At 40.2% G+C, this 23370-nt stretch overlaps 1 protein-coding gene across 2 annotated transcripts; it reads left to right on the plus strand.

The window, feature by feature from the left end:
* Positions 1–9740: 9740 nt before the first annotated feature.
* Positions 9741–23370, plus strand: acp1 (acid phosphatase 1). 2 transcript variants are annotated; one of them, XM_079214744.1, is made up of 6 exons: positions 9741–9812; positions 10664–10737; positions 11537–11650; positions 16962–17023; positions 19574–19679; positions 23035–23370. In XM_079214744.1, the coding sequence occupies exons 1-6, from the start codon at positions 9770–9772 to the stop codon at positions 23110–23112; spliced, it is 477 nt and encodes a 158-aa protein (XP_079070870.1). In that variant the 5' UTR covers positions 9741–9769; the 3' UTR covers positions 23113–23370. The 2 variants fall into 2 exon arrangements, with proteins under 2 accessions (XP_079070870.1, XP_079070869.1); XM_079214743.1 differs by lacking the exon at positions 11537–11650 and adding an exon at positions 11722–11835 and having other exon boundaries at positions 9768–9812.

Below are 23370 nucleotides of genomic sequence, written 5' to 3' on the forward strand. Positions count from 1 at the left end.
GATAAAATCTCTAAGAAGACAAGTGACATTTATTTGAATTAGGCAGTCACAATATCAGATTCTCACAACATGATTATCTTGGCCAGAGCAAATTACGATATTATCGCAATAACTATAGACAATTTGAAAAAAAATAATAATAATGGTATCAGATAAATTCATCTTTTTTTGTTGAACTTTTTATTTTGCATTTTCAACACAACAGAGCAATCCTTGACATTTAAATAAATAAACATAATAAAATATTTTGTCAATATTTTTGTTAATATGATTATTTAACATGTGTATTATCAAAATGATATAATTACAATTGTTTTAAATAGTATTGTTAATACCCGTATATATCACACAATGTAGTCAGTTTGGTGAAGATAATTATTTTCTACTCAAAATTAAAGAAACTACTGTTACATCTAAATAAGAGAATCACACTTTAGTGGGTGTAAGTTTGTAGGGTAGCACAAACACAAAGAGAAGTTTCTTTGTGGAATACCATTTTATTTTAGCCATGTTCACATTGAATTAATTACAGTCTTTCACTGCGGTGAACAATTGCAACACACCAAGAATATGAACCATTGATACTAAGATGTCAGATCAAGAAAATAAATGCTAGCAACAATAAACACACATTCATAGACAACCCTCTGCATATAAAGTCAGTGACATCAAATAAAAGTGTTCGGCAGACAGAAAAGTTCTGTTGAAGAACATCTGTAACTTTCATCCCTTGAAACCATCATTATTTGAAGCAGATGAAAAGCAAACTGTATTGTCAAGTCAGGTCAAGATAACAAGGGGATTTTGACAAATAGCCTGTATTTAGAATGTATAAAAACTCAGTTGCCAGTTTATTATGTAGTAGTTAAACTACTGTATTCTAATTCAACAGTCATGCAATACATCCTACCTTTATGAAGGTTATAATGTTTAGAGAGAGAGGTGTTGCTTCTGCATTATAGTTGTTGTTCAGTGGCTTGTGGTGCTGTTGCTACTGTTTTGTTGCTCAAAAAGAGCAGAGTTCCAATTTGACTTTAAGTCCATGCATGTGGGAGACTTTGACCATAATTGTAACAGTTTGGAGGGCATTAAGATGCTTTTAGCATGCTGCAGATGTGCACATAAAGGTGGAGGGTAATTGTGAGAGAAAACAGGGCTGCCTGTTGGTTTTGGTACAAAGCAATACAATCACGTTTGCACACACAGAGCTGTTGTGCACTGTATGAAAGGTTTTAGAACGTAAACTCGCTAATGAGATGCTACGACCATGAAAAGCTGCTATTTACTGGTTTTCTCAGTCAATTTGGAACATATTTTCCAAGATCAAGTTAATGCTCTCTTAAAAATAGTTGAGTCAGCCATAAATAAAATGAAAACCATTCTTTGCAATATGGTTCAACTTCTTTTTGTAATGCTGTTTTCTTTAGATAGAATGTTTATAGAACACAAATACAGGCAATACCATATTCTTTTTTTTTCATAGTGCAATTGGGCAGACATTTATATGATAATCGCAATAATCCACAAATGTTTTATTTAAAGACAGATATAGGCAGATAAGAGAATCGCATAATCACCTCAGAGGTCCTATAAAACCAGGGGAGCCAGGGAGAAAATAGAATAGTGATTACTCTGGTACACCTAAATCACAGAAATAAAAATTACTATTCGCTGGGATTTTTTGCAATTCGACCAGTATAATTACTTATTCAGAACCTTTTGTTTTACTCGTATGACCTGACAAAACATATATTACATCCTTCTACTGATGGGCATGGACAGTGTTTGGCATGGAAGGGGAGGATTTGTTGTTAAATGGAAGACATTTACGCTCTTTTTCTTTGCTTTTTCCCCACGCTTTTATAACGAAATAGACATCCCCAGACATTCCTCAGAACTTAAACCTGTCTCACATGCTTCAATGGTTACAGGTTACCCAGATAGCAAACTGACTCCGTTCCGGATCCGCCCAGGAGATATCAAAGGCTCCGGAACGGATCCGCAAAACGGGTCCGGATCGGAGGCTAGATGCACAGCAGGACGGATCCGGAAGGATGCACGTCGAAGATCCGGACCAGATCAGGCAAAGATCCGGCACAGATCCGGAACGGCTACGGGTTAAAGATCCGGCCCGTATCCGGAACAGCTACGGGTCGAAGATCCGGACCAGATACGGCCCGTATCCGCTCATATTCAATTTGGACCCGTTCATAAAGCGGCTCATTTGGCCCGGATCCTCCATTACTCAAAATAACTTCAGAAAAATCTCAGAGCTAACCAACATATAAAAATGCATCAATGGAAAAAAAAAAAATGCAACCATAAATGATATCAAAAACAGTTTTTTATTAAAGGACAAACAATTATTTTTCGACGTGTACAGTTATCAACTAATAATGATTATGAGACAACTAGTTCTTGAAAGGTTTCATGTTTTATGTACAGATATTACCCTTATAGAACAATTTGTACCTTTAATATAACCTAATATAACTAACCTAATATAACTTAATAGAACCCAGTGGACATGGTTATATGGTTAACAGCAATCGCTATTGGAGAACCAACAAGTCTCTGTGTAACTGGTTGAAGATTATTCCATTCACAATAGTGAAACAAAACAAGATTGTCGTCTGCAACTCGAAGAGCAGCAAGAATTAGCGGAAAATAATATGGGGTTTAGTTTAAACTTCACACGATTAATTTTCAGCCCAAAATGTGCATGTCTTTCATTCTGAAAATATTCAACCTGACTGCACATACACATTAGGTTTGTTCAGTGGGGGGGATATTTCCAGCACGCCGGAGTCTTTGACACCATCTGGCTAAAGGACTTTTTCCCATTCACCCCTTTCCAATTGATGGTCTTCCCAACGTCATCGCTGAACATGCGGGCGAGGATGTTCCATGTCACCCGTTTTGTATCATGTCCAATGGTTGCCAGGGAGGAAATCTAAAATGGATCAAAAAAGTACTATTAATATCTGATACTTTACCGAATGTTTTCGAAAACGAAAGTGTTAATGACATACAATAGTTCAAATAAAAGATACATTTTAATCAGATTTGCTTGAGATGCTTAAAACAAAAAAAACTCACCACACTCTTCTTTAGCTGAAAGTTGGAGGGATCTTTGAAAAGGTCCACTTCCTCAACTGAGGTAAACGAACCGGGTCTCCAGTCACTTCGACTTCTTGGCCAGTTGAGTGTTGCTTACTGGCGAGATTGTCAACTTTGACCATCAATTGGTCAAGCTGCTGCTTCATGTTTTCCAATAAGCTCATCATATGAACTTGAGCAGCTGTTAAAAAACATTAGAATAAGGTTAAAAAATAATTTGGACAACCGATTTCACTTAAAATATGGAAACATCAAGTTTTATACAATTCCAGTAATGCAATCCTAATAATCATATTCGCTTGGATTCAATGTGGCAGTGTGTATTGTAATATACGTGGTATACAATTAACAATTGTTAACGTTTTAAAAAGTGAAATGATTAAATGTTCAATTTGAATCCCATAGCTGTTATTGCTCACCACAGCAGGCAATGGTGTCTGATCCACACCGTCCCCCTCGCCAAGTTGGTCTGTACCCCTGGCTTGTAGGTGTTTGCTGTCCTGCTGGTGATGGCGTCTGTGGAAGAGGAGGGGCAATTGTGCTGCTCGTCGTTTGACCTCTGGATCTTTTTTTTTGAGGATTTTCCTCACTATCGTCATCCGAGTCCCCATAGAAATGGCTATAAAGGGGGTTAGAAAATACTCATCCGTCATACTAACACCAAATGACAGATGTATTTTTAATGTTTTTATTAAAAAGGTAAAAAACAATGTAGTTCATTTGAGCTATTGACAGATACAGTGTTAAAAATATACTATTCTCAGAATATGTCTACTGCACTTCTTTGTACAAAAATAAATAAACTACAGCAACCTGAAAAAAAAAGGACCAACATGTTTAGGTCAACTAACAACTAACATTAAATCTAGGGCTGCAACTAACGATTAATCGATGAATCGGATAGAAAAATCAAAAAAGCATCAATTTTCAAGCATCAATTTTTCAAGCAGCTGCATCAGACGCAGCTCATGTCATGGAGAGGCTGAGTGGGCTACGGATATTATGAACCCAGATCCAGGGTGTTTGATGTTACGTTTGTGGGACTTCCACAACAGAAATAGCACTAACCACGCCCCTCTCCGGCGCGTCTACAATAACCACAGATAGTCCAGCATAATTCGACAGTAGCAACCAATATAATATCGAACACTTACCTAAAACGTTATGTAGAGGGAGTTCCGCTGTTCCTTCAGTCCTTGGTATACAGTACGTGTTCAGGGTGGGTCCTCAGGGATGGTTAGCTCAGCCCAGTGGTTGCGCCCTCTACTGGCTCCGGGTTTGTTTGTAGTGGAGCAGGGGAAGCCTCCAAGTTGGTGTCCTCGTGTCCACATATGAATGTGGACATGGGTGGAATTAGGGTGCCTTGCTTGATGGACACCGGATCCATGGTGTCTACTGTCACCGAGAGCTTCTTCCTCCAGCACTTTGAGCCGTGGGGTCAAGAACAACTTCAATATTGCCACTGGCTGGAGCTTAGCGCTGCTAATGGGTTGCCCATAACTTACATTGGTTACCTGGAACTAGACGTGGAGCTTTGTGGCAAGTCGATGCCACGCTGCGGGGTGTTAGTCGTAAAGGACTGGTGTGTTGTGGATGAACGTGATCCGCAGGTGCTACAGAGAGCTCTTTGGGCAGCATGGCCAAGCTTTGTTTGATTTCCCCCCAGTATCTGGGGCACCAGAGTCTCTCGTTGATGCGCTGCAGAAGTGCCATAGTGCCAGTGTGAAGACCCCGTTGGGTACTGCAGGCAAGGTAAAGATCCGGGGTAAGATGGCTTGCTTTCTTTGGCACAGGTATGATGGTGGTGGCCTTGAAGCATGGCGGAACAACAGCTTGTCTCAGAGATGTATTGAAGACATCCGTGAAGACGTCCTTAAGCTCCTCTGCACAGTCCCGCAACACACGACCAGGGATGTTGCCTGGACCTGTTGCCTTGCGGTTGTTGATGGTGGAGAGAGTCCTCTTCATGCTGGCAGCAGACAGGCACAGAACCTGATCGTGGGGAGGAGGCGGAGGCTTGTGTGGACGAGTGTTGGTCTGTGCTTCAAACCGTGCAAAGAAGCTGTTGAGGTTGTTTAGCAGAGAGATGTTGCTGTCGCAGGTCTGTGGCACGGGTTTATAGTCTGTGATGGTCTGAATGCCCTGCCACAGGATGCGTGTGTCTCTGCTGTCTTGAAAGTGACGGGTTATCTTATTCGTGTGGTCTTGTTTTGCTTTCCTGATGCCGTGGGACAGGTTGGCTCTCGCTGTTCTCAGGTCCGTTTTGTCCCCAGCTCTGAAAGCCTTGTTTCTGGCCCTCAGCAGCCGATGGACTTCCCCTGTCAGCCACGGCTTCTGGTTAGCCCGAGTGGTGATGGTCTTTACGTGGGTCACATCATCAATGCACTTACTGATGTAAGAAGTAACAGTGTCTGTGTACTCCCCAATGTCTGTGTGGTTATTGTTTGTGGCTGCCTGCTTAAACATTCCCCAGCTCAACTTGCATCCTTTGAGTTAAAGTACAGGTCGGGGAGAAGCAATCAGAATGCTGATGCCCTCTCCCGGCAGAACCCACCAGGTGAGCTGGACATGGAAGCCATGGTCCCTGGCACCTTGCTTCTGGAACCGTTACAGCGGGCATTGCAGTTGGGTAAGGTTGAAGCAACCCAAGCGGCTGTTTCGGTCTTGCCTAATCGCACACTGTCTGACCTGTGTTCTCTCCAGCAGGCTGACCCAGTTATTCAGGAAGTGGTGTGCTTCTGGAGACAAAGGCAGCGTCCTAACCATGAGGAGCGGAAACAGTTATCGCAACCCTCCTTGGTGCTGCTCCGACAATGGGACCGCCTGGTTGAGCAGAACGGGGTCCTTTGTCGCCGGATTTTCCGCCCTGATGGAGCAGCGGCAACGTTCCAACTGCATGTGCCAGCTGTCTTAAAGAATGAGGTTCTAATGGTGGTTCATCAGGAGCATGGCCATCAAGACGTGGAACGAATGTTGGAGCTCTTGCGAGCTCGGTGTTACTGGCCAGGTATGTCCTCTGCGGTGGCAGCCTGTTGTCAGGCCTGTGAAAGATGCCAAGTGGCCAAAGACACCCAGCCAGCTACACGTAGCTACTTAGGGCATTCATTGGCTTCCCGGCCTAATGAGATTGTAGCCATTGACTATACGGTGTTCGAACCTGCCCAGAACGGCTTGGAAAATGTTCTGGTGATGACAGACATTTTTAGTAAATATACAATGGCTATTCCCACCCGTGATCAACGTGCCTCTACAGTGGCTCAGGTTTTGGTTGCAGAGTGGTTTTACAAGTTTGGGGTTCCTGCCCGTATACACCCAGACCTGCGGACGACCCCAGTAAAACCAAGTGAGTCCATCGTAACCGGTTAAAGGCACTGGTTGGAGCAGACTCTCCAGGTCGCGTCTCCACCAGTGGCCCGGGTTCCATGGACATGCTGCGCTCTGAGGACGAGTCCTCATCCCATGGTGATTTGTGGAGGCCGCAGCAGGAATGTCCTCAAGCAACAATAACCACCCTTGGGCCGCTACTCCCACCATTTGACCCGGCATCCACTGTACCAGACCCCGTAGTAATGCCCACTATGGTAAGAATAGATCAACCATCTGCCTCAGGGGCTGGCCTACCAGCCGATCACTCTGCCCGTTGTGATGGGCCAGCACGTCGGACTGCACAGTCGACTGCTGAGCTTCATTCAAATGTGCACCATCTTCCCAGACCAGTGGAGAGAATTGCGGACAGATCTGTGAATCCCCCTGGTCCGGTGTCCAATGCAATGTTTGCTGTGTTTAGGCCCTGGAGTTAGTAGATCGTCTTTGGGGGCTTGTCTGTTCCATCGTCGGGGCGTCGATGCAAGAAGGGGGGGTAGAATGTAACGGGAGGGAGCTTTGGTCGCTGGGTCTCGGCGCATCCCCTAAACTATAAGCCAATAGCGGTGGGCGGGCCTCCTATAAAGGTGACGGAGATTGCAATGGTTCCCTCCTGACGTCAAGCGCGTGTTCCGGGTCTAGACTTCCACCATGGACGCTCGTGGGCTCCCCCCTCCTGCACAGGAGATGCCCATATAGATCGCCGTGGTGAGTTCCGAGCGACTCTTGATCTTATAGTGTCTCGTGGCGACGTATTCATAATCCGCCTGATTTTATGTAGCTGGCTGTGACCTCCTCATATGGCGTCTTGCCTCCTTCCGGCGCGGATCGGAACCCTTGCCTGAGCGGTAAGTGCCTTCCTTGTGCCCAGTCAGGTAGTTTCGGGATTTATTATTATTTGATTGATGTCTTCCCGGCTCATAGGACACAATTGGCTGAGTTCGGGCGGAACGCTGCCGCAAAGGGTGCACCGCTAGCCGGCGCCACCAAGAAGCACCTGCTGTTTTGCCTACGGCGGATTTCGCCGACGGCCGGCTTGCACCTAGTCTTGTGTTTGTACCAACCTGGTTTCCTACAAGTGACTTATTCGGCTGTGTCGGCCTGCTGCGGCAGCCGCGGAGTCGAACCAGCACGGCGCCCCGCCTTGTGTGGGAAACGCCATCGGACTGGTGTGGAAGGAACTAATTCTTTTGGCGAGCTCTTTTATCGCGGGTTTATAATAGATTATCACTGTTCTCGGTTGTCGTTTGGTCCTTATTTGCCTTTTTGTTTCTTTGTTTTCCTTTTGTTTCCCGTTGCCTTTTGTTTCTTACTTGTCTTTTGTTTCTTAATTGTCTTTTGGTTGAGTTTCCTTTGTTGGGAGAACCGGAGCCTGGGATTAATTGTTTTTCTGTGTGTTTGTAGGTGCGGCGGGACTGAGGTGGTGGGAGTGGTGCTTCCGGGTGTTGGGGTCCCCCTACGTGTGTTGTGTGGTTTAGGGTACCCCTGGTCCAAGACCCTCACGTGTGGCTGTGTGTGTGTGTGTTAGTGATGTGAGCGGACACGTGTGATCGGGGTGCTTTCTTTTCATTTCGGGACCCTCACCAGTGCAGTTCCCTATCCCTTGGTCAGTCCCAGCCCTACACCCCTTTTTTTTAATAGTAACGGCTCTTTTATTGGTATATTGTATTAATATATTATATTGGTGTATTGTCTGTTATTAGTGCATTGTATTAGTATAGGATATTGTGTTAGTAAAGTGTATTTTATTAGACTAGTGTATTTAAACTGGCATCAGTGAACACACCGTGATTTAAAATAAAGACTGTTCATTTGTACTGGCACCATGTCTCCGACCTGACTACTATAAGGAACCTGTGTGTCCTTCGAGTGTCATCCGAGTCTGGAAGACTGGGCACAAACATAGTCTTGTCACAGTTATAAAAACGTGTGGTGCAGCTGGCGTCAGATTAGAAAAGACAGGTGTGAAATGAGACGTGAACATCAGTTGGAAGTAGGGCGTAGACACTTCATGATTGGTTGTTTGAGTTGTCATCTATTCTTTCTCCTTTTATGAATATATATTTAAATAAAAATAAAATAGTTTGTTTGCTTATAAATTATATGTATATTTATTACACAGACTTGTGCACTATAAATACACCAGCAGCTATTTTGCTTGTACTTCAGTGAGAGGCGGCATCCGCCTGTTGTCCGCAGTTAATCCGCGGTCTGAAGGTGCGCGATCCGGAGGCGGGGCGTATCCGGTGCACATGGCCAAACTGAGTCTGACAGCAGGGCGGATCTGCCGACCTGAAGGCGGATCCGCCCCGGAGTCGACTGCTATCTGGGTAACCAACCAGTATCTTTAAATGTTTCCTTGGAAGATAAGTGTTGCAGTATTTATAAATAATAAATTATATTATAAATAAATTATAGTTATAGGGACACTGAAGCATTGAATTACTTTAAGTCTGTGCACTTGTTGCCAGTCCATGCTGATGACAGTATACACTTAAGCAGAGTGTCAATCTCCGTCCACTGAAAGGGCTGACTCTGTGGGTTAAACCGACATAAACCTCACACATCATCTATGTTTTTTGTTTTTTTGAGTTGGTAACTGGGATTTTTCGAAATGTGAGGCGAAACTACAGAGAGAACGTTGTACAACACCCTGTGATCTGTTGTGATGATTGTCTAAGTCAAGGATTTTCTCATGACCTGTGTAGGCCTTTCATGACTCAAAGCATTAATCAAAATATTGAAGTATGAATTTAGTCATTACATCTACGTCCTTTAATGTAGCTTGATTAATAAAGCTAGATTAAAAAGGGTTCTGAAACCAATTTATTTTATGAGGTGATTAACTCAAAACTGTATTATTTGCACTTCAAAGCTGGGATTGTGAACCAAATTCACATGTTTCTAAACATCCCAAAAGTGTGCTTTCCTGTCAAAACCATACAAATGGTAAATAAGCTTTTTAAGTTATACTTTATACTGTATACTTAATGATTTTTTTTTAAAAACATGCCATGGATTATTGAGGACAATTCATTGAAACAAGAATGAACCTGCAGTCTAAATATATCATCAGTTAAATGCATTTAATTATTACAAATAAAAGGTAAATGTTGATAGTATAGTTGCATACATGCATCGTAATGTATATTTATATATATTAATCATATTGAATGCATTTTCACAATATCTATAAATTCCACATACATTTTTAAAGGTGTTTAATGTTTTTGTTCAGGCACGAGTGGCCTCCACCTGCGACGTCATACAAGACCGTATAAACAACATGGCGGCCACTGGAAAGAAGTCGGTTTTGTTCATTTGCTTGGGTAAGAGACATAATACGTGATTTTACCCCCAATAAGCTCATGTGATCCTCATAGAGTGTGACAGTATTAAACAAGCATCATATAGGAACAGTAACCCGCTAGCTAAGTCGCTGCTGTGAACTTTCAAATACACTTTTCACAAAAGCCAGGTAACCTTTCGCATTTATATACAGTTGTTAAAGCCAGCTGTGATACAACATCTTAGTGTGATTCGCCTAAACGCTGAGTAACTTTACTTGGGGCCTTTCTCCTTTATTTGTACTTCCTCGATTACTCTCCTCAACTCCTCTCTCCTCGCGTCTTATTTCCGCAAACGGGAGATGCATCGTCAGATGTAACTGACGCGTCCAGCAGGCATATAGGGAGCAAAACACCCCATGTAAACCCCAAAACATCTTTGGAATGTAATATTTCATCTCGTGGGTCATCTGCAATTTGGGCGTGCCGTAAAAACAGCATGCAGCAAATTACGGTTGCATAGTTTTGCATTGTGGCCATTGTTTCTCATTTTTGTGTTCAGTTTAACATTATGCTATTGTGATTTTTGAGACAGTGGCCCCTTTTCTACCAGTGAATCTACATTTGGGAACAGATTTTGTAATCTCTTTTGCACTATCAAGATATTTAATTGTCAGATGTACTGTATACGTTAGCTGTGGAGCTATATAGAAACAAAACATATACAATATTGTGTATACAGTGTATTGCCTGTGTGTGTGTGTGTGTGTGTGTGTGTGTGTGTGTGTGTGTGTGTGTGTGTGTGTGTGTGTGTGTTACTCTTGTAAATGACTCAAGTGTTACCGTTTTTGATAAAACTTAAAAAAAAACACAGCATTTGTTGGTTTTGACAGGGAATATTTGCAGATCCCCAATAGCTGAAGCAGTCTTCAGGAAGATGGCAACAGACTCTGGTGTTGTTGATAAGGTAATGTGATCATTCATTCATAATTACATCATACACAACAACATTTATAATATAGGTCTTCTGACAATTTTTGCCTGATATATTTACAAAGAGAGCTTTTTAATATTGTTTCCCTGGGACTGGGAGTATGTCACTGAGCACAGTTGTCAAATAGCCCCAGAAACAAAGTCTCAAGCTAACTTTTTTTGAAAGGACAAGTACTGCACATTGCTACTGACCATTTTTTAAAGCATGCTTGCACTGATTATTGTCATAAAAGTGTTTTGATGTATAGATTGTATGAGAGTATTACCTCCAGTTTGGAGAAACGGACAGGAGTACCAGCAATATATTGCTGTGGACAGGGGCAGCAGCAAATTAACTAATACACTGAACCCCACTGCAAAACACCCCAACTATCCCTTTAACTGACATGTGTGGAACTAATAGTTATTTTGGCAGATTAATTAAATAGTTGATTGAGGGATTTATTTGGGTCATAATCACACAATAAATGAAATGTTTTCATACTGGTTATCAACTATATGGCAATATGTATATATTAAGTACTCTTTTGTGATATGACACTGGGGGTGAAATGGTAAATACAGTGCAATATAAACTACTATGAATAGATTCTGAATGAGGGCAGAATATGTTTCAGAACCTTTGTCCTTAACTCTGTTAAATCTCACTTCTAATCCTGCCCTCAAGAGTACAACATCCTTGTGCAAATATGTACGACCCCACCCCTTGGCTATACCTGAGGGTATGAATCATTTTTGCTGTGTTATTGTTCTCCATGCTCTACTCTGTCTAGTGGAGGATAGACAGTGCTGCCACCTCCAACTATGAGATAGGAAACTCTCCAGACCACCGCGGTCAAGCCTGCATGAAGAGTCATGGTGTGCCGATGCAGCATGTGGCCAGGAAGGTACGACCACCCACTTCTACATCTCTCTTAGCAGTAGTTAGCGCCCCCTTTTTTGTTCTCTGTTGTTGCAGTGGGTCATAGACAGTGGTGCCACATCTGACTGGAATTTAGGCAGCTCACCGGATGACCGCGGTTTGGCCTGCCTCAAGAAGCATGGCATTGAGACGAGCCATAGGGCCCGACAGGTACAACCAGACATCCCGTGGCTCCTCTCACCTCATTCATGTTTGTGTGTAAGAGTAGGATAGTTGTAAGATGATGCCTACTAGACACCCAAGTGCTATTAATATAGCACTTGGCATACTGTAGCTTTTTCCAGTTTAATACAGGTTCAAATAAATTGCTACTTTCTGTTTGTTTAAACTACAGCTGCATACTTAGCGCCACACGATTGCTCTGTCAAAACAAGCACAGGTTCATCTTTAGCTGAACTGGATGTAAGGGCCAGTCAATATTGCAGTTTAAGAGGAATGCCAAATACCACAAGTCTGTGTAATAATGATACCTGTTCAGTTTGCTTGTTTGTCTTTGCGAACCCCTTAAAACAAAGCTTTGTTGGGAGCCCGCCTTGCAGGTTGCATAAGGCTGTGCATGGTGGCCAGTTCCGTGGATGTGTAAATGATTACTTGGTTGACAGTTATTTGCCTCTGTTACTAATCAGATGATATCGCCTTCCATTTGGCTTTTTAAAGGATTTGATACAGATGTGTCACATTTTCAATGTACTTATACAATATTACATTTATATGAAATATCGCTATGTCATGGAATATGACATAGCCATATTTCATATGGAAAGATATGCATTTTTATCTCATATTGAAATTATTAGAACAGTAGAAATGGCTTTTTAAACAGAGTTATGGTTCACTAAACAATGTTCAGGTTGGTTTAGCTTAAACCTCCGATACAGTGACCCCCTTGTAATAGTTTGGGAAAATCTACAGGAGACAGCTGTATGTACTGAATTAAGTGGCGGTGCTTTGAACTTGTGGTCTGTCCCGTGGGATCCTTCCAAACTGTATTTTCAACATTTCAGGACACAAGTGACTTGTTCCAGACAACACAGGTTTAAACTTTGTCTACAAATAAGTGCAGCTAATCGAGTGACAAAGCAACACCCCTTCAAAGTTTTACTGAAAGATTCTTCTTCAGGGAAGTCAGGGAAGAAAGGGGGCAAGGAACTTATGGAAGTTTGTATTTATGTGTATTTTTGCTAGTATTGAATACTTCATCACTACGAGAGTTAACATGTCTATATGGAGTAATAGAGTCCATGGTAATCAATAATTCCTCAATTCAAAATAGCAGTTTATCATTTTACAGGCTTTCTGAATTTTGTTCCGCTACTACGTTCCGCCTCTACGTTCCGCCGCTACGTTCCGCCGCTACGTTCCGCCACTACGTTCCGCCACTACGCTACGCTACTACGCTACGCTACTACGCTACGCTACTACTACGTTACGCTACTACTACGTTACGCCACTACTACGTTGCGCCACTACGTTGCGCCACTACGTTACGTGCTACTACGTTACGTGCTATGCTACGATATTACTATTATAGGTAACAAAGTAAAGTTAAAGTAAACGCATTACACTCAAAATAACTACACTACTTTACTAGACCTCAGTAACGCGCTTTCCTGCGTTACCCAAGCCATTTTTTACCAGTCCGAAAAGTTCTCTTTTAGGTCGCGTGAGTCACACGACACTTCCTGCATGAACAATAGCAACAAGCTGCTAGCTAGCGCTGCTGCTGCTACTGCCCGCGACCCCTCTGCCCAAGTCGGGTGTCGAGCCTGGTCCCGCTATCTTCGGTGGTTTTCGGGGAGCTAGCGGAAGTTAGCGGGGAAGTGACGGAGCGCTAGCATGAGCCCCAGCTGGCTACAGCGGGGAGCTAACGGGGACTCTGACCGAAGGTAGTAGCGGCTTGTGTACGTGTACGGTAGATTGTTCATGCAGGAAGTGTCGTGTGACTCGCGTGATTATTATTTTTGGAAATTATATTAATTAATAATAATAAATTATTATTGAAAATGTATCTTTGCAGTTAATTTGGACATTTGCTTAAAACAATGGAAAGTAAAGTAACTAGTAGTGAAGTTACTTTTCAAATGCAGTAACTAGTAAAGTAATCTAGTTCCAATTTTCAGAAGTAACTAGCAACGTGTAACTAGTTACTTTTTCTGAGTAACTACCCCAACACTGGTTACGCTGCTACGTTACGCTGCTACGTTACGCTGCTACGTTACGCTGCTACGTTACGCTGCTACGTTACTACTACTGTTCAGAGTATTTTGGAATTCTTATTCTCTACAAAAGCAGTTTATAGCCATAGGATTTTTATTCAACTGCCAGTCTGCTACTAACACCCACATATCATCTCCGTTCAGCCTACCGATGTGTCGGTATCGTAGGTACCCACTGTGTGCGTAACGTCAAAAGACACGTACTGGTGAATATGAAGTTAGCATTAATGTTATAGCGTAAAGAAAGTTAGCTTTGGTTCAGGCTCACTTAAGGTGGGCTGACATTTATAGTGGACCAGCTGTTCTCATTTTAGCAACAAAGTGGTCAGCCACTAGTCAGGGAAATGTCAGGAAGGTATAACAGTATAAAAAAATAGAAACCACCCAAGCGTAATGTGTGTTTCATTGTGAAATTGAACCCATTGGCCAGGTCTGTCTCTATACTGCTCTGTAAAACGATGGCACCCGTGTGTATGAATTATTGATGAAGACAATCTAGCTATTGTTGTATATTGTCAAAATCCTGAAATGGGTCTGAAATTACACCAAGATGTTTGTCCATGTAAGGCCTTTGGGCTTATCCTGTGTTCTTAAAACACTCTTTTTATGTTTCTATGAGAGAACTCGGGGGTTTCACCGTGATGCTTGAGATCTTCCGTCTCGTTGGTTTGTCTCTCTGCAAACCATTTGGTCAGACCCACGTCTAATCTCCTCAAAGCAGGGATGGGGAGGCTCGACCCTTGGCTTAAACCCAGCCAAATCCTCACAATGTGCTTTGACAAGCTTTTTCTCTTTTCCTTTATCACCCCTTTCATTTCTATCACTAACTTTTGCTCCTACTGTTTTCCTCTTATTCCCCATTGCTGTGCTGTGTGAACTATGCTGAATTTGTACCCCTGCCAGTTTTCAAGCCGACTGGCAGATGCTATAGAAACAACACGAACAAAGATGTTCATTTAGAAAAAGCAAAACGGCTTTTATAGAGCTGAAATTTAGTCATACTCATCAGTGTGTTATTATTGAGTTGCCAATATTCTAAACTATGACACAATACAGACACAATCTAGGAAAGTATATTCCTGTGTGCGGGAAAGGTATCTCCGACTAGTTGTTGAACCTCCAGATCCAGGATGACCAATGCAGATTTCGTCCTGGGGGTGTCATTGGTGTCATTTGGGTTTGCTCATCCAGTTTACATTTGTTTTGTGCAATTGGAGAAGGCTTACGTCCATGTCCCCTAGGAAGTCCTGTCGGGGTTGTTTTCAGTGGGTGATCCGTTTGTGATATTCATGGACGGGATCTCAAGGCGCTGCTCGGGGGGGGGGGAAAGAGTGTCGGGTATGGTGACTTCAGCATTGCGCCTCTGCTCTTTGCAGACGATGTGGCTATGTTTGCTGACAAGTGTGAAGCTGTCAGAATGAGAGTCAGTACCTCAAAGTATGAAGCCATGCCTCTCTAAAGGAAATCGGTGGATCGTGTGCGGTACTGTCCCAAATGAGGTAGTTCAATCTCGAGATCTTGATCATGAGTGAGGGTAAAATGGAGCGTGAGAACGAGTTTTGCCTTTGGACAACAAAGGCAACGCTCTAGATTTCCCAAACCATCTAAGTTCTGACTCTCACCTGTGGTCATGAGCTTTGTGTATTAACCAAAACAATGAGATTGTGGATACAAGCGACCAAAATGAGTTTCACTCGTAGGGTGACGTGTCTCAGTTTTAGAGATAGGAGGAGGAGCTCAGACATTCTGATGGAGAACAGGTTAAAGCCACTCCTTTGCATTGAAAGGGGCCGGATTTCCGGGCATGTCCAACTGGTTAGAGGCCCCGGGGTAGACCCGCGCTGGAGAGATTATATAACTCTTCTGGCCTAAAGATTTAAGGACATAGGCTTTTTTCACAGCAAATATTTTGATGTGTCATAGTAGTAAAAGCACAAGTGTTACTGATATCATTAACAATGGCTCTGTTGTATTCAGAGTCCCAGTGAGCCATGGCATGCACAATGCCAGGAGGACCCTGAAATGGATAATTTTCACATCAATTTTAAAATATCATCTATCATAACCTCTTAGCAGAGTTTTAGCTTCTCTTGAACTCACTGAACTTGCTATGTTCAGACTCACAGCTTGAAAAAAAAATGTTTCAGTAAGAGTGCAAGGTAGACATGAGCAGAGAGATCAATAGCAGCTGCCATTTTCACCACCAAGTGATCAAACCGTTATGGCTCCAGCCAGCTACTTTACATAGATATGAATATGTCAACACACTATACTACTTTTCACTCCAGTGTTGTTACATGGATGTCCACAGCTGTTTCTGTGGTTACATATGTCTGTATATCAATATCTGGAGCGTTACAGGAGATTTATTCATGTCTTTTGTTCCTCTCTTCTTTCATTCGTCTCCTGCTACCCTCACTTCGATCTTGGCATTTGTATCAACTGAGTCTCAAAACCCAAAACTATTCAGGGTGCTGTCTGCTTTTCTTCGTCCATTTAAATATTCAGAGAACAGTGAACACCTTTCTTAACTCCTCTCCACAAAGTTGTTGTCCTGAAGATTTCAGCCCTGGTTGATTTGCAACAGCAGGTGTGGTTTAATGATTCAACAAAAACTCATTGAGTAGGTTTTTTGTTAGAAATACAACCAAAGAAACCTGTTGCATTGGTTTACAGTGCAGCATTACACTCAAGTTCTTTAACAAATAAGTCCGGTAACAATTATCTAATTTCATGCTTCAAACGGTGTTAGAGGTTTACCACATTACAGCCGGGAATGGCGGACTCCGCCGCTAACAATTAAAACTTCTGTGTTGCGTGATAATTACATAATGTGAATACATTTTTTATCCTTGGAAAAATGTTGATCATGAATATTATCCAAAAGAGAGATTTTATGGATTATGAAAGACTGTCTTTATTGTAGTTTAAGAAATTGTTTTTACTGCATACTTTGAACCTTCTCTGAAGGACCACAGAGAGGCTCTGCTGTACTGTGTTGTGTCCCCACACAAAGCCAGAAGTAACATTTGTTTTTTTCCCCTGCATTTCTCCTTCTAGGTGACCAATGACGATTTCATGAGCTTCGAGTACATTCTCTGCATGGATGAGAGCAATTTGAGGTACAATTAATTGAGCCCACAGCAGCACTGCTGATCATATCTGTGAATGTAGCTCACAGGTGTCCCAGCTGCTGAAAGCAGTGGTGTCAGTATTAAGTGTCTTGACTCACCAAAGGCTGACTGGGATCAAGAAAACATTTGCCTTGAAAGGGGTCACACTAGGTTGTCCTTCTGTCTTGGTAGGAATCTGTGCTACTCCTTCACATGCACATCAACATGGTGGTAACATTAAGTATAACTAACTTGTAGGTGAATACCTCCCTTTTAATGAGCAATATCCTTTCTTAAGCTCTTTCCAAAGGTCAGGGGGAGGGATATTTTTTGATACTTTGAACGGTTAGGGATCATTTTGAGATCACATGCCTATGGCAGATCTGATCTGTAAGCAGCTTACTGAGTTCTTTGGATGCCTCGTCTTTGCTCTTTGGGCAGTTTTTCCCCTTTCTCTCCCACATCATGTTATTTTTCCTCCACAAATGTTAAGCTGACCAGACTGAGAAAATGAGACCCTGTCTTAGACAAAAGGCACTCTGTCCATGTTGAGTTTTCCTTCTTACAAAGCCCATCTCATTATTGTCACCTTGAAAGTGATAATTAATTGTTTAACCGTCTTTAGTTTTTAATATTATTACTTTAGTTTTTAGAAGGTTAAGGTATTGTGTTCATTTTCTCTATTCTTAAAATGTTGCCATAATACAGCTTATACCATTGTTTGTCAGTGCTTTGGAAGGAAGTTAATCACATGGGAGAAAGGGCAAGCTCAAATCGTGGCACCGGCACCTCGTAGAGGCACTTCCGGTGGCACCGCGACAGTTTAACTTTTATTTGTCATTATATGACAAGTTGTTTAAGCATCAAATCTGTGGTCGGTTTGTCAAGAATCAGACTACTTAAAAAGATACACCGACGGTTTGAGGTCCTGCTCGCGGGACCGGTGAGCCCCGCCAGCACCGGGCGGTCAGCGCTCTGCTGCCCGCCGAGAGCAGCCTGATCTGGGCTGGGCTTTTTTAAATGATCCGCTGGGTCCGCTTTCTCCGTAGTGGTTAAACATAAGATATACATTGGTTTTGAGGATCTATCTACAATCTTTATTAGTTTAATATTTATTCACGGTAACGTTACATCAGTTTGACTGAGGGAAAGGTTATTTATAACTTACGATTTTAATTTAATTCTTACTTTGAACTACAGCGTCTTAATACTTTTGACCGAATTGTTTGCAATTATATGTGTATCTATATATATATATATATATATATATATATATATATATATATATATATATATATATATATATATATAAAAATATATATATATATTACAATTATATAGGTTAGGTTACTTTATTTGTACCCGTAGGTAGACTTGGTGAATATGTGGATCTGTGGATCTTTCCAGACTTGGTGGAATATGTGTATCTGTATTTCTGTATCTGTTATTTTGAGTGTGTGTGGGTTTACCGTATCTTGATGTTCACATTAAAACGTTAAAGATGCTATTCAGTTATATTAGAGCCTAAGTAGAGGTAACTAATGAAAACGTGCAAAAGACTTGAAATTCCAAAGAGGGATTCATAAATATTTTGGGGTTTGTTGATATTGCGTAGTATCTCTATTGATATTGTCTTTAATAAGGGATTTAGTCATTTAGTTTGTTGCATACGCCCAATGAATACCAGACTGTGTTTCAAGGCAGTTAATGTATATTGGGTGTGTCAAAGTTAAAGAACTGTTTAAGAAAGGGTAAAATACAATTACAACACAAGATATAAGGACTAAATAAGAGGCACAGACCTTTTGTTAGACTACGTAGATTCTATTGGAGGCACTGCCAGTTGATTCAGTTTTTAGAATAAGAGATCAACGGTTGTAGGAACCATTATATTAATTTATAAAAACAGGTCATAGCACCATTACTTTTAAAACTGTACCTGGGACCCCGCCCATAGTACTACTACACCTAGCATATTCATATAATGCTATATAGCTACATGGGACAGGTGTTACATAAACAAACACAATATATATCAAATTATGTGTATCTGTTTATATAAATATGTATATTTATAAACACAATAATATATATATATATATATAGATATATATATATAGATATATATATATATATATATATATCTATATATATATATATATATATATATCTATATATATATATATATATATATATATATATATATATATATATATATATATATATATATATATACATATATATGTGTATGTATATCTATATGTATATGTATATATGTGTGTGTGTGTGTGTGTGTGCGTGTGTGTGTGTGTGTATGTATGTATGTCTGAAACCAGTGAAAAAAGTTTGCTCTTACTGTCACATGGATGTTATTTTCATGGTGTTGTTATATGCTGTCCATTATTGAAAGTACATCACATTCCAACTATTCATATAAGATAATATGGATGTTCCACTATGGCAGACAAAAAAAAGGTATAACATTACTTACCAGAGGTCTCAAGTGAAAACGTTCAAGTGTTTTTCCTTTGAGTTAGAATCTTTCTCTTGTCTTCACAGTGAGTTGAACAGAAGAGCAAATCTCGTGAAAAACGTCCCAGCAAAGATTGAGCTTCTGGGTGCATATGACCCAAATAAGCAGCGCATCATTAAAGACCCATACTACGTAAGTATTCAAGTAAATTCTTCTGTTGAGTATCATAATAAGATAATTAAAAGCAAGTCATAAAGTTTAACTTTAACTGCCAAAATGATAACTACCATATTTCTAATATATACCATATCTAATATACTACCATATTTTTGCTTTAATTGTTTACTTGTTGTTTACAGCCTTCATCTGAACATTTAATTTGTTTGGCAATATTTGTTCTTAATTCATTTTACATGTAAATTAACAAATAATTTTAAATCTGGCTGAGAAGTTATTTTCATTGTTCCATTTGCTCATAGTAATGCTGATTGAGAAAATAGGTTTTCAGGGCCTCTCGGATATAAAAAAACATAGAATCTGGCCATATTCTGTTCAATGGCTGTGCACCTGTTTGAGACTTCAGCTTTGGACCGAACATGTCTGTCTTCAGGTGCATGTGGGAGCTCTGGATCCTGTCCAGGCATGTTTCATTAGACGCGCCAAAAAAAACATGGTGAACTTTAACAGTGAAATAGCAGCACTGACAGCTCTTTGGTTCCTTGATTGGAATAAATGGATCACCGTAACAAAGCCATTAGCCATTTTGTATCCATATAAAATATGCCCATGAACCCTTCCAGCCAATAAACACTACAATAAATTATTTTAACACAACTATTATTTGATTTGCTTGGACAGATAGTTAATATTTGTTTGTCTTTTCACACTGCAGTTCTCACTCATCTCTTTTGTTTCCCAAATGCTTACTTTGCAGTTGAAAGTCCTGCAAAATGATTTGGACATGGATACTTGGCTGCTTTTTTTAATCTTCTTGAGGGTTTTGAGTAAAACAAGCATGAGTGGAAAAAAATTGGTAAAGTTTTAAATAGTGGTGATATGCTGTTAGTATAAAACATGTTTTACTCTGTGGTCTTGGAACAATAAAACAGTTGTCAAAACAAATTAGCAGTCTTGAAAGAGGAAGTAGTGGTTGACCACAGTTGATGTGACAAACATTTTGTTTCTGAGTTTGTCTTCAAAAAACATTTTTTTGTTGTTCCGTGATTCATAGTAGTGTGTCTACTGGTAGTTTTTTTTCCCCAAATAAGGGGTGAATTAAGAAAGCTCTTTAAAAGGCAGTGCGATTTGGATACTTAATAGTATTGGCTGGTGCTGGATTGTTCATCACCAGCAACCACATGGAATGACAGCAAATAGGCAAAAAGGAACTAGACTGTAGGGCTGCGACATTTATGGAAATGCATGCTAGAAAAACTGCTGCATATCAAATCAAGCGTTTCTTAAACAAACATCCAGGCGAGGGATCAAGATGTTTTGGATTCACTTTTGGGCAGCTGTCACGCTGCTGCACAAATACTCTGCATTGGCAGTTTGTGGATAAACTTTCTTAAATGTTGGATCTGCAGTCTAAAGTAGAAGATTTACTGTAGAGCAGACGGTCAAAATAAGATAAGATAAGACATACTATTAGTCCCTCAGTGGGGAAATTGCGGGAATACAGCAGCCTTGCACACAATAGAGACACATAGTAAAAAAGTAATATAAATAAAATAATAACAATAAACAGTAGTAAAACAGTAAGAAGAATATAGTATTGATTTCCAATTCCAACAATAGAGACACATAGTAAAAAAGTATTATAAATCAAATAACAATAAACAGTAGTAGAAACAGTAAGAAGAATATAGTATCGATTTCCAATTAAATATACAGACGGAATAAGAGTGTATATCTATATCTATATATATATATATATATATATATATATATATATATATATATATATATATAGATATAGATATACACTCTTATTCCGTATATATATATATCTATATATATCTATAGATATATATATATCTATAGATATATATATATCTATAGATATATATATATATATATCTATAGATATATATATATATATATATATATATATCTATATATAAGTACTTAAACGTATTTATATTGCACCAGCTGAGTACAATTAAAGTGTCCACAGTGAGTAAAGTGATCAAGTGTCCAAAAGTGATCAAGTGATCATGGTTTACTGAGAGCTCAGTGTGTTGTGCAGCCTGACAGCAGCGGGGAGAAAGGACTTTCGGTACCTCTCCCTCAGACACCGGGGGTGAATCAGCAAAATGAAAATGCACTGGATTCCAGTGAAGAGGAACCTGGTTTGAAGTCTTATTTTGATGCAAGGATTTGTTAATTAGCAGGAATGTAGAACGACGTGAACGTTCAAGCAGTGCTCTGTTGATTTATGTTTGGGTAAATGGTTTGATACAATTTTATTTTGCTTCTAGAAGATGCATTGCGAATGCGGTCTTATTTGGATGCAACAAAATGTGATTGCTTATCATGATTGTCACTTCAATACCTCCACATCGGTTAAGATATTGTCAGTTCTTCTTCTACCATTGCTGTTAATCACTGACCCTGGCATTAAACAGTTACAGAAGTGTCTCAAACTTACAATCTTTCTAATGGCCATCGGGGGGCGACTCCTGGTGGCAAAAATAAGTCTCATTGTATAGAAGACTATGAGGAAATGACTAATTCTCACTTGATATACTATATCATATACTATATATATATATATATATATATATATATATATATATATATATATATATATATATATATATATATATATATATCAACTCCAGTAAACATGAGTTAATGGTCTCAATTGCTAGTATAATGCAATACATATGATGTTTGTTTGGTAAATTAGAGTCCCATTTAGAGTAAAATAGACATTAAAGCAAGGCGCGCTTTAGGGCGGGGCTAATTTGGGATTGACAGGTCACAACCACAGTTTTGTTTAATCTGGGACTACAATTTTAACCCTTTCACAGTGTGTTTTCAGTTCGTGGAAGTAAGAAATCATTTCTTGTTCACTGTTCCGTTGGATTTAGCTCCACCCTCTTATAATCAGTCTATGGATACACATTATAACTGCTAAACATTTGCATGTGAGCACAACATGTAAAGTTTACTTTGGTTGTGACGTTTTTTCCATAAAAATCTATCAAGATTTCAGTAAAAGCTTAGCACTTTGAAACGTCAAAACCAGAATTTACAGTAGTACTAATTGCTGCTTTTGTCAATATTTTTCTCCCTTTTATTTCTTCAAATTTGAATGTTATGCTCAAGGGGAACTTGTTTCCTTCACAACAACGATTTGGCACAATTTTTTGATTGAGTAAGAAACTAACATTTTATTATGTGTTTTGTTTTATGTTCTCAAACCACTTCGCAGAATGAGCCCTGCATGTCTGTAGCTGTATTGTATAAAATCAAATAGATGTATGTTTGTAATTAATTACATGATTTCCTCCCACCCCACCCCCCCCACCCTATCTCATAGGGGAAGGACGAAGACTTTGAAAAGGTGTACGAACAGTGTGTACGCTGCTGCAAGGCATTCTTGGAGAACAACTCCTAACAACACGCAACCTTAAATGATCTTGGCTGAATCTGTTGAATTAACAAAACACAATTAACAAAACAAATTAACCAAATATGATTTGACTGTGTCACACAAGCACATTTCAGTGTAACCTTTTTGTGGATGTCCTTAGATGACCAGGAAACACATTTGTTTCGGTGTTGTAAATGTTATACAAACCACACATTATGTACATTTGGAACGATGCTGCGTCGACAAGTTGGTTGACTGTAAATGTATGTGATTAATAAAATG

Source organism: Taurulus bubalis (assembly GCF_910589615.1).
Source record: "Taurulus bubalis genome assembly, chromosome: 3".
In the NCBI taxonomy this organism is placed as follows: Eukaryota; Metazoa; Chordata; class Actinopteri; order Perciformes; family Cottidae; genus Taurulus; species Taurulus bubalis.

Coding starts and splice junctions, on each gene's coding strand:
- acp1 (XM_079214744.1), top strand. CDS start 9,770: ATGGCGGCCACTGGAAAGAAGTCGGTTTTGTTCATTTGCTTGG. Junction 9,813..10,663: donor GGTTTTGTTCATTTGCTTGG/GTAAGAGACATA, acceptor TGGTTTTGACAG/GGAATATTTGCAGATCCCCA. Junction 19,680..23,034: donor TCATTAAAGACCCATACTAC/GTAAGTATTCAA, acceptor CCTATCTCATAG/GGGAAGGACGAAGACTTTGA.